We start from the raw sequence: 18,796 nt of genomic DNA on the forward strand, positions 1-18,796 counted from the left end.
CAACCTAAACTCAATCCTAAATTTAATCAAAGGTACTTTTCCAAGACAATTACACTTTCTCCCGCACCCTTCAGCCCCACCTTAAGCCCTCTTCCTAAGCCATATATAATTTTATATATGTCATTTCAATACAAGAACTTACTGATTTCCATGATTATAATTTTTACAACACCCCATTTATACTTTATTCTTTGTTAAAAACCTCTTAGTATGTATATTCCTTGTATTATTAACTATTACCATAATAACATCTCATTTCACTTGTTATTCTTTAAAATAACATTTTCTTAGGATTTCGCCAAAAGTGATCTTTGCTCCAATACGGCTGATGATGACCCCTAGATGGGTCGAAACTAGTACCGTGTAATTTATAATTTTGTGAATATATTTTAGTATTGAAAAGGTGGAAACGTTTACGTTGTTATTATTATTACTTATATATTACCGTAGTACATTTCGCTAAAAGTGAGAAAATGTGCTGTTTTCATTTAATCGAATATTTCATATGACAACATTGCTTTTTATCGCAACATTCATACTGGCGTCATTGTAATGACCTATGTTGACTTTAGTTGGGAAAACTATAAGGACAGTCTTTCTGAGACTTCCGTAGCAAAGCATGGGTTCATCAGCTAGTTATTTGATCCAAATAGCATTGCGCTTTGCATAATCGCACAGGCACTTGGTGCAATATATTAATCTATGCATTTGCTAAGTAGCCTAATGGCATCTAAGTGCATGACTGATTCACACATGCGTTCATACTATTTTCAGCAGGCTTATCAGGGACCGATCATCTCACTCACATACTTTCTGTGAGGGAATAAAGATGTGTAATTTTTAGCCTTGTAGCCTTGTATAGCTACAATCGGGCTTTGAGACAATAAGTATTATAAATATATTGTAGTACTGTATTGTGCAAGACATGTAGAATAAGCAGTTTTGATCAATTGTATCTCCTGATTTCTCCTGATTTTTCCTGATTTTCATATCAAAATCTCCTGATTTTTGGTTTTGTAAAGTTGGCAGGTATGTTTAGTCCTTGTGCAACATGTTCCTTGAAACAGTCCTACACACTCTTTTCTTTCAACTTGTCTGGATCCCATCTTCTTGCATTCCTTCCTTTCATCAATTTCTTCAACTTCAGATGGCATTTCATGACTAACAAGTTGTGGTCAGAGTCCACGTCTGCTCCTGGGAAAGTTTTGCAATCCAACACCTGATTTCTGAATCTGTGCCTAATCATAATGAAGTCTATTTGATACCTTCCAATATCTCCAGGTCTCATCCATGTATACAGACATCATTTGTGGTGTTTGAACCAAGTATTAGCAAGGGCTGCGTTATGATCGGTTCAGAATTCAACCAGTTGACTTCCTCTTTCATTCCTTTGTCCCAATCCAAATTCTCCTACTGTATTACCTTTTCTCTTCCTTGGCCTACCACTGCATTCCAGTCTCCCATCACAATTAAATTCTAATCACCTTTTACATATTGTATTAAATCTTCTCTCTCCTCATATATTCTTTCGATTTCTTCATCATCTGCTGAACTAGTGGGCATATAGACCTGCATTGTGGCGGGCATTGGTTTGGTGTCTATCTTGGCAACAGTAATCCTTTCATTATGCTGGTCGTAGTAGCTTACCCGCTGCCCTGTTTTCTTATTCATTATTAGACCAAGTCCTGCATTTCCCCTGTTTGTTTTTGTGTTGATAAATCTGTAATCACCTGATGAAAAATCCTGCTCTTCCTGCCATGTACTTCACTCATACCAACTATGCCTAACTTTAATCTATCCATCTTCCTTTTCAGATTCTCTAACCCAGACGTCGTCACGTAGTTGCTCTAGGGAGCCGGTGTTACTTGCTCCGCTCGGGACGGGTGTTTGTCACGTGACAAGAGAGCATCAGTCAGGCGAGTTGCATACCGTGGCCGTACTGTACTTGCGCCACTGGCCTTCAGTACATACTACGTCATGAACTTCCCCTATTTCTTTCCCTATTTGCTCGCTAAGCTGCTCTCATTCCTCGAGAGCGGGGGAGCAAACTGGCTCCGAAGGCATTTCGCTCTCGATTGACGATGCCTGCTCTAACCTACCACAGCGATTCAAACTTGTAACATTCCACACTCCGACTCGCAGAATGTCAGTATCAATCTTCCTGATGATCGCCCCCTCTCGTGTAGTCCCCACCCAGAGATCCGAATGGGGGCTATTTTTACCTCCAGAATATTTTACCCAGGAGGAAGCCATCATCAGTACATCATTCATACAGAGAGAGCTGCATGTCCTTGGGATTACAAGACCATTTTAGTCAATCATCTAGACTGATGCCGTTGCAACTTCCAAAAGGCTGCTACCCCCCTTTCTATGAACCATTCATTAGTCTGGTCTCTCGATAGATATCCATCCAATATGGTTGCAACTGCGGCTCGGCTATCTGCTTCATTGGGACATGCAAGCCTCCCCACCGCTGCAAGGTCACATGATTCGCATGGGAGGAGATTAGAATTATCTGAAAATATGTTAAACACAATGTAGTGGAAAACCTGAAAATGCTTTTATCATCCTTTTCAGGTTTCAGTTAGGAAGTATTCATGTTCATTCATTTGCATGTAAATATTATTTTTGGTATTTGGTCCAGTGGTGTTTGAAGGTGCTCAAATACAACAGCCACATGTGTGTACATTTACTGGCATGAAAAAGAACTCTTGTGGGGAAACTTCTGGCACCTAGGCATCTTCAAGAAAACGGTAAAACAGTTAATGAGACATAAACCAATAACATGATTATTAAGAAAGGTTAAAGATACGTAACTGATGAATAACTGTGAAAAGTACTGTAAAATGTTTGTTATTGTCCAAAATGCTTAAAGAGAGTGGTCAAATTTTTACTCTCCCAATCTTGTGATGCCCTTAGCACAGCACCCCACTTGACCTTCTCTGCTCGTGTTGTGGAAGGTAATAACAAAGTTACTTCTTGCAATTAGTCTTCTGAATCTATGAATGGAGCTTTGAGTGCATTGAAGAATGCTATTTTTTGCTATTTCTTTTATGTCGTACTGACACAGCAGGCTTTATGGCGATGATGGAACAGGGGCTAGGATTGGGTAGGAAATTACAGTGGCTTTAATTATGACCTTGTGTGAAAATGGGGAAATCGCAGAAAACCATCTTCAAGGTTGCTGTGGAGTTCAAACCCACTATCTCCCAAATGAAAGCTCACAGCTATGTGACCCAAACCATGTGGCTAACAACCTCAGTAAGAATGATTATTGTTGTTGTTGTTGTTGTTGTTGTTATCAGTTTTAAATACTTTCATACTTTGGAATAAATCATTTTAAAATTTTGATTTTTCTTATGTTATCATGTTAAAGACTAAAATGTGGCATGATGTTATCTTTTGTCTATAGTTATGGCTGGTGGAGACCTGCTGCTTTCAATTTGATGAATATGAAGTTTGCAAGTCTATAAAACGACGCTCTGCTGTTGGAATTCGTCAGGCATTAGTGTGGTATCGTGAATTCTTACTTGGATTGGGTTTGGTCCTCTTTGTAACAGATGTTAGCAAGCTGCTGGTTGGAGAACCAAGACCACACTTCCTGGACACCTGTCGACCAGATCAAGCTGTGAACTGTACCACAGGGTGAGTCTGCTTGACGCACAGAAACAAAATCAGTATTCTACTACTCAAGATCACTTGTAAGCCACTTCATATCCTCTTTGTGCTTGAGTGTTCCGGGCTTAAAACTTCTTTTTCTTTCTGACCCCTTTGCAATTAATTGGGGTTGGCAACATGGCACTCTGGATTGACCCCAGTTTTTATGGTTGGATATCTTTCCTAATGTCAACCCTGTGGAGGGATGTGTCCAATATTGCATGTTTCAGTTCTGGTTTCTAGTGTATTGTTTGTGTGTAAATGAAATTAACAAGATGCAAGTGAAATCCCTGGCCTAGCTGGGAATCAAACCTGGGGCCCTCTGAACTGAAAGACACTACATTGTACATTCAGCCAAGGAGCCTGTTCTTGCCTTAATGTATTCCTTGCAGTTTCCTGTGAATATTATTCTTATCCTTCGGCGCTGTCTTTGCAAACTTGAAACTTTGTGGAATAAATAACTATGTCTCAGTTACCCATTTTTCAGAACTAAGATCTGTTCAAATTATTAGACTCAACAGACAAATTAATGCTATTTTGAAATATATTTAAGATACCTCTTCCTAAAAGGGACTTTTCTTGTCAGATTATTGGTGAACATGTGCAACATCACTTCCCACACAGTTTATGAATGCTTCAAGCTGTTGGCAACTCTGTTTTGTTTTGGAGGGAGACTCATTGCCTGCTCTGTGACTGCAAGTAGCAGTTGCATTCTTGCTTCAGACAACAGTGAAAAAGTGTAGTTGTGGCCATTGTTAGTGGATTGTATTGTTGCTAGGAAAGTGTAGCTATCTCTGACCATTAATTTTGAAGTGATCTCATACTGTTTTATTCAATTAGTTGTTTCTTGATAATGGGGAAAGGCAAAGACATATCCCCACGTAAAGTTGCATTTGTCAGTACGGTGAAACTTCAGCCGTATTCACGAAAGTTTTATAAGGAGGTGTAGACATACATACATACATTATCATTAAAGACTGTTATGCCTTTCAGCGTTCAGTCTGCAAGCCTCAGTGAATTTACTAAACATCGCCACAATCCTCTATTTGTAAGTAGTGCTGTGGCCTCATTTACTTCTATGCCTCTTATCTTTAAATTGTTAGAAACTGAGTCTAACCATTGTCGTCTTGGTCTCCCTCTACTTCTTTTACCCTGCATAAGAGTCCATTATTCTCCTAGGTAACCTATCCTCCTCCATTCGCCTCACGACCCTGCCATCGAAGCTGGTTTATGCGTACAGCTTCATCCATCGAGTTCATTCCATAGTTAGCCTTTATCTCCTCATCCTGTGTACCCTCCTGCCATTGTTCCCACCTGTTTGTACCAGCAATCATTTTCACTACTTTCACGTTTGTTACTTCTAACTTATGAATAAGATATCCTGAGTCCACCTAGTGTTTGCTCCCGTAAAGCAAAGTTGGTCTGAAAACAGACCGATGTAAAGATAGTTTCGTCTGGGAGCTGACTTCCTTCTTACAGAATACTGTTGATCGCTCACTGCTTTAGCTTTACTACACCTTGATTCAATCTCACTTACTATATTACCATCGTGGGAGAACACACAACCTAAATACTTGAAATTATCGACCTATTCTAGCTTTGTATCACCAATTTGACTTTCAATTCTCTTGGATTTCTTACCTACTGACATCAGTTTAGTCTTCAAAAGGCTAATTTTCATACCATACTTGTTGCACCTATTTTCAAGTTCCAAGATATTAGACTGCAGGCTTTCGGCGCAATCTGCCATTAAGACAAAGTCGTCAGCATAGGCCAGGCTGCTTACTACATTTCCACCTAATTGAATCCCTCCCTGCCATTTTATCCCTTTCAGCAGATGATCCATATAAACTACGAACAGCAAAGGTGAAAGATTACAGACTTGTCTAACCCCTGTAAGTGCCCTGAACCAAGAACTCATTCTACCATCAATTCTCACTAAAGCCCAATTGTCAACATAAATGCCTTTGATTGATTTTAATAATCTACCTTTAATTCCGTAGTCCTCCAGTATCACAGTTAAAATTGAAATAATAAATAAATCAATCAATCAATCAATACTGATCTGCATTTAGGGCAGTCGCCCAGGTGGCAGATTCCCTATCTGTTGCTTTCCTAGCCCTTTCCGAAATGATTTCAAAGAAATTGGAAATTTATTGAACATCTCCCTTGGTAAGTTATTCCAATCCCTAACTCCCCTTCCTATAAATGAATATTTGCCCCAGTTTGTCCTCTTGAATTCCAACTTTATCTTCATATTGTGATCTTTCCTACTTTTATGAACGCCATTCAAACCTATTCGTCTACTAATGTCATTCCACGCCATCTCTCCGCTGACAGCTCGGAACATACCACTTAGTCGAGCAGCTCTTCTTCTTTCTCTCAATTCTTCCCAACCCAAACATTGCAACATTTTTGTAACGCTACTCTTTTGTTGGAAATCACCCAGAACAAATCGAGCTGCTTTTCTTTGGATTTTTTCCAGTTCTTGAATCAGGTAATCCTGGTGAGGGTCCCATACACTGGAACCATACTCTAGTTGGGGTCTTACCAGAGACTTATATGCACTCTCCTTTACATCCTTACTACAACCCCTGAACACCCTCATAACCATGTGCAGAGATCGGTACCCTTTATTTACAATCCCATTTATGTGATTACCCCAGTGAAGATCTTTCCTTATATTAACACCTAGATACTTACAATGATCCCCAAAAGGAACTTTCACCCCATCAATGCAGTAATTAAAACTGAGAGGACTTTTCCTATTTGTGAAACTCACAACCTGACTTTTAGCCCCGTTTATCAACATACCATTGTCTGCTGTCCATCTCACAACATTTTCGAGGTCACGTTGCAGTTGCTCACAATCTTGTAACTTATTTATCACTCTATAGAGAATAACATCATCCGCAAAAAGCCTTACCTCTGATTCCACTCCTTTACTCATATCATTTATATATATAAGAAAACATAAAGGTCCGATAACACTGCCCTGAGGAACTCCCCTCTCAACTATTACAGGGTCAGACAAAGCTTCACCTACTCTAACTCTCTGAGATCTATTTTCTAGAAATATAGCAACCCATTCAGTCACTCTTTTGTCTAGTCCAGTTGCACTCATTTTTGCCAGTAGTCTCCCATGATCCACCCTATCAAATGCTTTAGACATGTCAATCGCGATACAGTCCATTTGACCTCCAGAATCCAAGATATCTGCTATATCTTGCTGGAATCCTACAAGTTGAGCTTCAGTGGAATAACCTTTCCTAAAACCGAATTGCCTTCTATCGAACCAGTTATTAATTTCACAAACATGTCTAATATAATCAGAAAGAATGCCTTCCCAAAGCTTACATACAATGCATGTCAAACTTACTGGCCTGTAATTTTCAGCTTTATGTCTATCACCCTTTCCTTTATACACAGGGGCTACTATAGCAACTCTCCATTCATCTGGTATAGCTCCTTCGACCAAACAATAATCAAATAAGTACTTCAGATATGGTACTATATTCCAACTCATTGTCTTTAGTATATCCCCAGAAATCTGATCAATTCCAGCCGCTTTTCTAGTTTTCAACTTTTGTATCTTATTGTAAATGTCATTGTTATCATATGTAAATTTTATTACTTCTTTGGCCTTAGTCTCTTCCTCTATCTCGACATTATCCTTGTAACCAACAATCTTTAGATACTGCTGACTGAATACTTCCGCCTTTTGAAGATCCTCACATACACACTCCCCTTGTTCATTAATTATTCCTGGAATGTCCTTCTTGGAACCTGTTTCTGCCTTAAAGTACCTATACATACCCTTCCATTTTTCACTAAAATTTGTATGACTGCCAATTATGCTTGCCATCATGTTATCCTTAGCTGCCTTCTTTGCTAGATTCAATTTTCTAGTAAGTTCCTTCAATTTCTCCTTACTTCCACAGCCATTTCTAACTATTTCTTTCCAGTCTGCACCTCCTTCTTAGTCTCTTTATTTCTCTATCGTAATAAGGTGGGTCTTTACCATTCCTTACCACCCTTAATGGTACAAACCTGTTTTCGCATTCCTCAACAATTTCTTTAAACCCATCCCAGAGTCTGTTTACATTTTTATTTACCGTTTTCCACCGATCATAGTTACTTTTTAGAAACTGCCTCATACCTGCTTTATCAGCCATATGGTACTGCCTAACAGTCCTACTTTTAAGACCTTCCTTTCTATCGCATTTATTTTTAACTACCACAAAAACAGCTTCATGATCACTAATACCATCTATTACTTCAGTTTCCCTATAGAGCTCATCTGGTTTTATCAGCACCACATCCAGGATATTTTTCCCTCTGGTTGGTTCCATCACTTTCTGAATCAGCTGTCCTTCCCATATTAACTTATTTGCCATTTGTTTGTCATGCTTCCTGTCGTTCGCATTTCCTTCCCAATTTACATCTGGCAAATTCAGATCTCCCGCTACAATCACATTTCTTTCCATGTCGTTTCCCACATATCTGACTATCCTATCAAATAATTCCGAATCCGCATCAGTGCTACCCTTTCCCGATCTATACACTCCAAATATATCAAGTTGCCTATTATCTTTAGAAATCAGCCTTACACCTAGAATTTTGTGTGTCTCATCTTTAACTTTTTCAACCTATTCAATACAAAAGAATAAGAAATGCAGTGATTACCGTACATTCTTATTTAATAATAAGTAGAAGTGGTACCGGTTTCGACGCTAGTCCAGCTCATCATCAGCCGATTAAAACATGAAAAACAATGCATAGGAAAAAAGAAAATAAAAGATAAAGTTCACTCCGGATCAGTAGAAGAGGCGATATAAAAATGACGGGGGTAGACACTGTAAAATTCAGAAGAAGTAAAATGTAAGTCACTTAAAAGAAACAGTGCGTAATTTTCTGAACGGCAGTATGGCACGCGCAGTGTTAGGCAAAGTCTTATAATGTTTATGAAAAGCGAAGAACGGTTAAATGAGCTAGTTTGTATACACTGTCAGGCACAAAGTCATAACACAATCGAACACATATGAAGATCCATAATCGTGCTGAAGCTGAAGATGAGTAGATCAATTGAAGTAACTTGCCAGCTCCCGGTGATCAGCGCGATATATTCAACATCAGGCACTGTGGTTTCAAACGCCAACGTAAAATGAAGAATAGCTTAATGATCCAGTATTTGCTTCGGTTGTGGGAATGTAAGAATATATAGATGCATATAATATAATTCAGTATAATTGAATAAGTAATTGTGATCCTGTAGAGTTTTTGGAACAGTTGACGTGAAAAAAACAATTGTGAAGAGAAAAAATATAGTAAAAAGCGCAATACCGGAAACCAAAACCACAGCTTTTAACAAGACGCTAGCATCCAGCACGCACCAGCACCGACATGGCGTGACTCTACAGCTCCACTTCGCAGACAGAATTGAAGATGACTCGTCCTAACCGTGACACTCCGTCTCAGTCGCAGTGTACTTTCACATTTGATCCCTCCACTGCGGATTTCGCCAAATATAAATCTTATTAAAAGAAATAAGTTTCATAATGATAGATCCGTATTGAACTGTGATTACAATAGAGTAAAATAATATATTATTATTGGTCCACCTTTTCAATACAAAATGAAAATTACATAGGGACTAGTTTCGACCTAGTAATAGGTCATCATCAGCCTGAAGTAAATTAAAGCGTAAATATCGAAGAAAACATAAACAATGTAAACACAAGTACAGTCTTTTTAAAGGTACATACCATGTGGGAAGTTGAGTAGAGATATATTAAAAATAATAACTCTTCCAATTGACGAAGCACTGAGCGGAAGTTATGTAAAGTTTGGTGCGCCGTATATTATAAAAGACCACTGTGCACTAAATGATGTAATAAAGAAGAATAGTAGGTTGAATGCTGGCTTCTTCTTAGCTGTTGTATATTCGAAGAAGATTACGTCGTATTTTATAAGGTATTGATAGACGTCAAAATACATGGATGTTGGAAAGGCTCTTCAGTTTTTTGGAACAAGGCAATTGTTGCGCGTGGAGGCTTAGGAAACCAGAGAAGCACTATATTATGTTAAAAAATAGAGATCCTTAAAAAAGTCCCGTGCGTCGTATAAATTGTGGAAATGGAAATCGAAAAAACTTGGTTCTTAAGCGATAATATAAAAAAAAAATTCTCATACCTTTATTTTCCTTCCTTCACCTCCTCAAAAATTTCCTTTGATCCTTACCTACCTCCGTTTCTCTCTTCAGCTAAAATATATATATATATATATATATATATATATTCTTCTCCTACCTTCATTTTTCTTCCCTCACCTCCTCAAAATTTCCTTTGATCCTTTCCTACCTCCGTTTCTCTCTTCAGCTCATCACATCACGCTTAAATTTTCCTTTTGACATATTAAAAAAAAAAAAAAAACTTACTGTCTTTTATTCAGAATCAAATTTATGGTCCGCATTGAACTGCAAATTTATATCCACCTTTATTTTACTCCATATATGTTATTCCACCTCGTGAAACATCCATCGTCCTTCAAGATTCCAGAAGCAGAAGAGCTTTCTCCTAGTATCATACTTCGCATCATCTATTAATTCTAGTTTATAAACATCTTGAGAAGACAATGTTACGATTCTTTATTTACAATTGATCTCTGAATGAACAACATTATCGCTTAAGATTTCCATTTCCACAATTTATACGACTCACGGGACTTTTTTAAGGATCTCTATTTTTTAACATAATATAGCGCTTCTCTGGTTTCCTAAGCCTCCACGCGCAACAATTGCCTTGTTCCAAAAAACTGAAGAGCCTTTCCAACATCCATGTATTTTGACGTCTATCAATACCTTATAAAATACGATGTAATCTTCTTCGAATATACAACAGCTAAGAAGAAGCCAGCATTCAACCTACTATTCTTCTTTATTACATCATTTAGTGCACAGTGGTCTTTTATAATATACGGCGCACCGAACTTTACATAACTTCCGCTCAGTGCTTCGTCAATTGGAAGAGTTATTATTTTTAATATATCTCTACTCAACTTCCCACATGGTATGTACCTTTAAAAAGACTGTACTTGTGTTTACATTGTTTATGTTTTCTTCGATATTTACGCTTTAATTTACTTCAGGCTGATGATGACCTATTACTAGGTCGAAACTAGTCCCTATGTAATTTTCATTTTGTATTGAAAAGGTGGACCAATAATAATATATTATTTTACTCTATTATAAATATAAATCTCCATTTTATTTCACTATGCCAGCATCACAAAACAAAAACTTCGTCCCGATGTTCATGTTTTCAATTACGACAATACCTCCGTTTAAAGTCCCATCAACTATTCTCATACTGGTATTTTTCACATAGCATTCAAAGTTATCGAGAAGTTAACAAAACTCAATAAAAGAGTGATTCTAACCCCACAACATGTTCCCTGAAAATACAATTATCAACAAATAACGGCCATCATTGTTGCCATTCACAATGCATCATCTATTTAATGACCCTTCTTTTCAACTACACCGAAATTATGCCTAAACATTGACACCCAATCAAATTTCCTTCCACGCCAGCCAAATTCACCGTTGCTTATGGAGCCATATTCACGAACCCGGGACTTCAGCCAGACAGCTTTCAGAATGACCACTCTCATAATGGAGCCTCATTTGGCAATCTCAAAAAACGTTGGAATATTTTTCCTAGCATTCCAGATAATTATGAACTGAGGTCAAACCACTGCTGCATATTACTGTGTAGTTGCCTTGCCAGTACTGTGATCATCAACCAACGGCAGAAATTAATGTTATGCACATGGTGCCAGACATTTTGTATCATTTCTCACCAAACTTCTCCCATGTAAATATGTCATTATAAGCTTTGTAATTTCCCAACTTTTCAATGAGTAACATCAATATTACTGTGTAGTTGTCCTGTCAATACTTGATCATCAACCAACGGCAGAAATTATTGTTATGCACATTGGTGTCAGACATTTTGTATCCTTTCTCCCTAAACTGCTTCCATGTAAATATGAAATATAATCCTTTTTAACTCCATATTACTAATGAACATTGTTTTTCTCATTGAAATTTTTGTAATATTTTCCTAATATTTCTGATAGTGAACGTCAATATTTCATACGGACCACTGCCGATGGACACTGTTAAATACCCTGTGGTCTTACCTATTGGTGTCAGTCACTTATCTTTCCCTTAAACTGCCCCCATGTAAATATGTTAAGATAACCTTTGTAAGACATACCCTAACATTTTGACACTGTTATCCTTCACAACTGTTAATTTACAGCCAACGGCTGATATGTTGGTATCCATATTATCAATGAACATTGTTTTTCTCATTGACTATCCCTACTGTAATATGTCAATATTATTTCTTAGTAATTACAATTTAATTCCAAATCAGATACCTGACTTATGCCTTGAGGTAGCACTGTGACTGATGATGCCTTCAATGAAAGGCAAAACATGTCTCATATGGAAATAAAGATAAATTCCTAACTGTTTAAAATTTTAATGTATTGAATAGGTGATATTATAAACAAATTAGTATCCTACATGATTAAGTTAATTCCAGGAGGTAGTGGGTTCGAACCCCACTGTCGGCAGCCTTGAAGATGGTTTTCCATGGTTTCCCATTTTCACACCAGGCAAATGCTGGAGCTGTACCTTACTGAAGGCCACGGCTGCTTCCTTCCCATTCCCAGGCCTTTCCTATCCCATCATCGCCATAAGACCTGTCTGTGCCGGTGCGACGTAAAGCAAATAGCTAAAAATAGATTGAGTTAATCAAGTTTAGAAGTTGGTGTGATGAATGACAAAAGTGGGCTAGATTAACTGGTGACACCTCCAAACAGCAAACAACTTATGCAAGGGACTGATGTTATGCTAAAATACTAGTTTTGTTAATATAAATATGGTTTTAAAACATGATTTTGGGAAGAGAAGTAAAAAAAAGCATTGGACCTGTCTTCTGATTCTGATAATTTGAACAGATCTGTAATGGTACCTAATATTTAGTTCATAAGGAAGTAGAGGACCGAGGTATACTGTTAATTTTGATTGGCCCACCATTGACCTGAATGATTTATTTTGCATGTTCCATTCATATTGCTCTGCCCAGTGCATAATTATTATCTAACCTATTTTTGTTTGGGGCGGGGAGGGGGGGGGAGGGGAATCATTTTGCTTGCTTACAATGATTGATGCCTACAATGTTTCTGCCTTGAGATAACAGATTGTTATTGAATACAAAGAGCAACACATTGTTTGCCATCTCGTGTAACCTATTCCTTTTTACACTGCTCTATCATAAGTTATGAATTTCATTATGGTCCATATTGACAATTGATCATTATCAAACTTTTTTTTGTGTGTGTGTGTGGGGGGGGGGGGGGAGAAATCATTTTCCTTGCTTACAATGATTGATGCCTACAGTGTTTCTGCCTTGAGATAGCAGATTGTTATTGAATATAAAGAGCAACACATTATTTAGTGTCCTTGCAGGATGACATTTTCAAACATAATCACGTCTTTTTTCATGCATGAGCTATAACATTCTGGCACTTCGATGGCGTGGAAGAAAGAGAAGTTTAGGATGACCTACACAAATCGCTCGGTATTTAAATTCTGTTTCGATGGTGTTGTACTGATATATCATAATAATAGCTAAATATGAGGCCCAGATCGCGACTGGGAAAGGCCACAAGTTACAAGCCTTGAGCTGGAGACGAGCCTCTCGGCAGAATAATACCAAGAGACTTAATTTTCGGAACAAAGTACCTTCTCAATTGACATTTGGTAAATTGAGATCACCTGCTACTATCACATTCCTTTCCATATCATTTCCAACATACCGGTAGCTGATTATCTTATCAAATAATTCTGAATCAGCGTCAGTGCTACCCTTTCCCGGTCTGTACACTCCAAAGACATCAAGTTGCCTATTATCTTTAGAGATGAGCTTTACACCCAGAATTTCATGTTTTTCGTCCTTAACTTTTTCGTAGCTTACACATTCTTCTTTCACCAGAATTGATACTCCCCCTCCTATTCAATCAATCACTACTGATCTGCTAAAAAAACCAGTGAATTAAAGTATGCTAAAAAAATCTTCAAAACTGTTAATTCACTGGGGTTTTTTTTTAGCATACTTTGGTGCAATATCGTTATTTTAGATGTTATAGTATAATATTTTATGAAATGATTGTCCAACATTTTACTCTATAGTTTATAAGATTGGAAAGATTCCATGTCCATTAATTTTTAAGATTGACATAGGCTGATGATGCCTGTAAAAAAAGTGTGAAACATGTACCATTGACTTTTATGTATTATGTATAAATTTTAACCACATGAAATAGTGGATTATATTGTATTATATTGAACAGGTGGACCTATAAATATTATAATAATATTTGAGATATACATACCACTTAGTCGAGCAGCTCGTCTCCTTTCTCCCAAGTCTTCCCAGCCCAAACTTTGCAACATTTTTGTAACGCTACTCTTTTGTTGGAAATCACCCAGAACAAATCGAGCTGCTTTTCTTTGGATTTTTTCCAGTTCTTGAATAAAGTAATCCTGGTAAGGCTCCCATACACTGGAACCATACTCTAGTTGGGGTCTTACCAGAGACTTATATGCCCTCTCCTTTACATCCTTACTACAACCCCTAAATACCCTCATAGCCATGTGCAGAGATCTGTACCCTTTATTAACAATGATAGTTATGCGATTACCCCAATGAAGGTCTTTTCTTATATTAACACCTAGGTACTTACAGTGATCCCCAAAAGGAACTTTCACCCCATCAACACAGTAATTAAAACTGAGAGGACTTTTCCTATTTGTGAAAGTCATAACCTGACTTTTAACCCCGTTTATCATCATACCATTGCCCACCGTCCATCTCACAACATTATCGGGGTCATTTTGCAGTTGCTCACAATCTTGTAACTTATTTATTACTCTGTACAGAATAACATTATCTGCAAAAAGCCTTATCTCTGATTCCACTTCCTTACACATATCACTGATATATATAAGAAAACAAAGGTCCAATAATACTGCCTTGAGGAATTCCCCTCTTAATTATTACAGGGGCAGATAAAGCTTCGCTTGCTTTAATTCTCTGAGTTCTGTTTTCAAGAAACAGAGCCACCCATTTAGTCACTGTTTTGTCAAGTCCAATTGCACTCATTTTTGCCAGTAGTCTTCCATGATCTACCCTATCAAATGCCTTAGATAGGTCAATCGCAATACAGTCCATTTGGCCTCCTGAATCCAGGATATCTGCTAAATCTTGCTGAAATCCTACAAACTGAGCTTCAGTGGAATAACCTTTCCTAAACCCAAACTGCCTTCTGTCAAACCAGTTATTAATTTCACTAATATGTCTAATATAATCAGAAAAAATGCTTTCCCAAAGCTTACATGCAATGCATGTCAAAGTGACTGGCCTGTAATTTTCAGCTTTATGTCTATCACCCTTTCCTTTATACACAGGGGCTACTATAGCAACTCTCCATTCATTTGGTATAGCTCCTTCAACCAAACAATAATCAAATAAGTATTTCAGATATGGTACTATATTCCAACCCATTGCCTTTAGTATATCCCCAGAAATCTTATCAATTCCAGCTGCTTTTCTAGTTTTCAACTTTTGTATCTTACTGTAAATGTCATTGTTATCATAGGTAAATTTTAATACTTCTTTAGTATTACTCACATCCCCTATCTGGACATTATCCTTGTAACCAACAATCTTTACATACTGCTGACTGAATACTTCTGCCTTTTGAAGATCCTCGCATACACACTCCCCTTGTTCATTAATGATTCCTGGAATATCCTTCTTTGAACCTGTTTCTGCCTTAAAGTACCTATACATACCCTTCCATTTTTCACTAAAATTTGCATGACCACCAATTATGCTTGCCATTATGTTATCCTTAGCTGACTTCTTTGCTAGGTTCAATTCCCTAGTAAGTTCCTTCAATTTCTCCTTACTTCCATAACCATTTCTAACCCTATTTCTTTCCAACCTGCACCTCCTTCTTAATCCCTTTACTTCTCTGTTGTAATATAGTGGATCTTTACCATTTCCTACCACCTTTAAGGGTACAAACCTATTTTCACATTCCTCAACAATTGCTTTAAACCCATCCCAGAGTCTATTTACATTTTTATTTACCATTTTCCAGTGTTCATAGTTAATTTTTAAAAACTCCCTCATGCCTGTTTTATCAGCCATATGGTACTGCCTAATAGTCCTAATTTTAATAATACCTTCCTTTCTTTCACATTTATTTTTAACTACATTAAAAACAGCTTCGTGATCACTAATACCATCTATCACTTCAGTTTCTCTATAGAGCTCATCTGGTTTTATCAGCACCACATCCAGAATATTCTTCCCTCTAGTTGGTTCCATCACTTTCTGAATCAGGTGCCCTTCCCATATTAACTTATTTTCCATTTGTTGTTCCTGCTTCCTGTCATTTGCATTACCTTCCCAATTCGCAAATTGAGATCACGTGCTACAATCGCGTTCCTTTCCTTATCGTTTCCCTCATAGCTGATTGTCTTATCAAATAATTCTGAATCAGCGTCAGCGCTACCCTTTCCGGTCTGTACACTCCAAAGACATCAAGTTTCCTATTATCTTTAGAGATGAGCTTTACACCCAGAATTTCATGTTTTTCATCCTTAACTTTTTCGTAGCTTACAAATTCTTCTTTCACCAGAATGAATACTCCCTCTCCTACCCTTCCTATCCTATCTCTACGATACACACTCCAGTTCCATGAGAATATTTCTGCATTCATTATATCATTTCTCAGCCATGATCCAACTCCTATTACAATATCTGGTAAGTGTATATCTATTAAATTAATTAGATTCCTTTGTTTACAATGCTTCTACAATTGAGCACTAACATTTTTATGTCATCCCCACTCAATTTCCAGTTCCCTGTTCGCTTAGCACCGCTCCCTAGGCCACCCGTTTCCCTGAATGTACCTGCCTATAACCCTTCTAAACAAGTTTCCTAACTTATATGTACCACTGCGGTTTAAGTGAAGGCCATCTGAACGCAGATCCCTGTCTCCTACCCACCCATTAGGATCTAGAAATCTCACTCCCAGTTTCCCACATACCCACTCCATAGTCTCATTTAAATCCCCAATCACCTTTCAGTCAGTATCCCTCCTACCCAGTATTCCACTGATAACAATCTCCGCTTCCTTACTCTTCGCCTGCACTGCATTTACCAGATCCCACACATCCCCAGCTATGTTGGTACTTATACCTGCTTGCCTTACGTTGTTAGTACCAACGTGAAACACTACCACCTTCTCTTCTACTTTCCTCAACGTCTGCCTCGACCTGATTCCTGGGTAACACTTTATCCTGGTTCCCTTTCCTCCACACACTTTCCTCACATGTCTAACGATGGAATCCCCCATGACCAGAGCCTCAACCCTACCCACCTCATTTGAACCCCTCCCCTTCTGGTCAGCCCTATCTCCTCTCACTGCTGCAGAAGCTACTTCCTCCTCCCTTTTCTCCCTCCCATGACCCTGTTCCACATGTCTTTACCTTTCCACTACATTACATTTCCCTTTCCTACCTTTTCCCTTCCTCCTATTTCCTACTAATTTGTTGCCAAGCATAATATGAAAATAATCTACAAGATAAAATAAACCTACAGATTAATGAACAAGAAAGTAACATTCGTTTTTGAGATAACTTATGGGTCACGCGCTTATGTCAACAGAACACTATCGTGGAGATACAGTGGGATGCCCTTCAACAATAACACACCCAACAAATGCATCTGTATTGATTTGGAGTTCAGAGTGACTTTGCACGTGATACAGGTTGTTGTGCGGGTTTGATGGACATCAGGTAAAATGTTAACATGCAGGTGAATGTCTACATCCAAGAATGTACCAAGAAATTAGTTGTCTTTAATTTGTGTAGGTACCCTCATGTTTTGGTCTGGAATAATGCAGGTTCCACTAATACGTCGCCACATAAATCGAATGCCAAAATAATGCACACAAGAAGAAATGGATCAAATGAAGGAAGAAGAAATATGTGTACCATTCACAATTGGACGGCACCCAAATAGGTGGCACTTAAGCTCCAAATAATATTCTTTGCTTCTTGAATGGCAAAACCATCAATGTTCATATGCTGCATGAGCTCGTTCAGTGCACTTTCTTGGGCGTACTTGTTTTTGCACGCTTCACTCTCGGCATTTCATGAACACTTGGGTTAAATATACTGTATATTTGCACAAAATGGTAGACTTGGTTTTCTGTTAATCTTTTTTCAGCTGGGCTGAGTGGCTCAGACGGTTAAGGCGGTGGCCTTCTGACCCCAACTTGGCAGGTTCAATCCTGGCTCAGTCCAGTGGTATTTGAAGGTGCTCAAATACGTCAGCCTCGTGTCAGTAGATTTACTGGCACGTAAAAGAACTCCTGTGGGACTAAATTCCGGCACCTCGACGTCTCCGAAAACCATAAGAGTAGTTAGTGGGACGTAAAAACAAATATTATCATCATCATCAATCTTTTTTCAGTCATTTTTCACAGGAAAAAACCACAATAAACACAAAGTGGGGACACATACATGCATCTTCCTTATAGACAGTTATGCCTTTCAAGCATTCAGTCTGCAAGCTTCTGTGATTTTATTAAACTGTGGCACAATACTCTATTTGTAACCAGCTCCTTTGCCTCATTTAGGTTAATACCTCATCTTGGAAAATAAGATCAAATCTCTTTTAAAATGATAGCTGAACCAGCAGGTGTGCATCTACACAAAACAAGTTAAAAACGGTAACTGTTATGTCATGTTCCAATCTGTGCAAGTAGATTGCACTTTTGTATATCTGTCAAACTTGCAGGAAAATGGCCTGCAGGTCACCTGCAGCAGGTAACTCACAAGTACAATGAACTCGCAAATGCTCACACAACGCAGGTCAGGTATCTTCACAACCTACTTGCACCTAACCTGTACATCAATCTGAATCGTGTACAAGGTCCTCCATTATGGCCTAACCAAATTTAAATTTATCAGCTCACTGGTAACCGG

General features: G+C 38.1%; 1 protein-coding gene across 2 annotated transcripts in view; it reads left to right on the forward strand.

Annotated features, from left to right (window-relative positions):
* Positions 1–18,796, forward strand: part of LOC136872767 (phospholipid phosphatase 1) — a 657,649-nt gene that overhangs the window by 587,499 nt on the left and 51,354 nt on the right. For both annotated transcript variants that reach the window (XM_067146600.2, XM_067146602.2), the window contains one exon: positions 3,413–3,645. In XM_067146600.2, the coding sequence (XP_067002701.2) occupies positions 3,413–3,645 (233 nt within the window). The remainder of the gene's footprint in view (positions 1–3,412; positions 3,646–18,796) is intronic.

This window comes from Anabrus simplex, chromosome 4 (genome assembly GCF_040414725.1).
Source record: "Anabrus simplex isolate iqAnaSimp1 chromosome 4, ASM4041472v1, whole genome shotgun sequence".
In the NCBI taxonomy this organism is placed as follows: domain Eukaryota; kingdom Metazoa; phylum Arthropoda; class Insecta; order Orthoptera; family Tettigoniidae; genus Anabrus; species Anabrus simplex.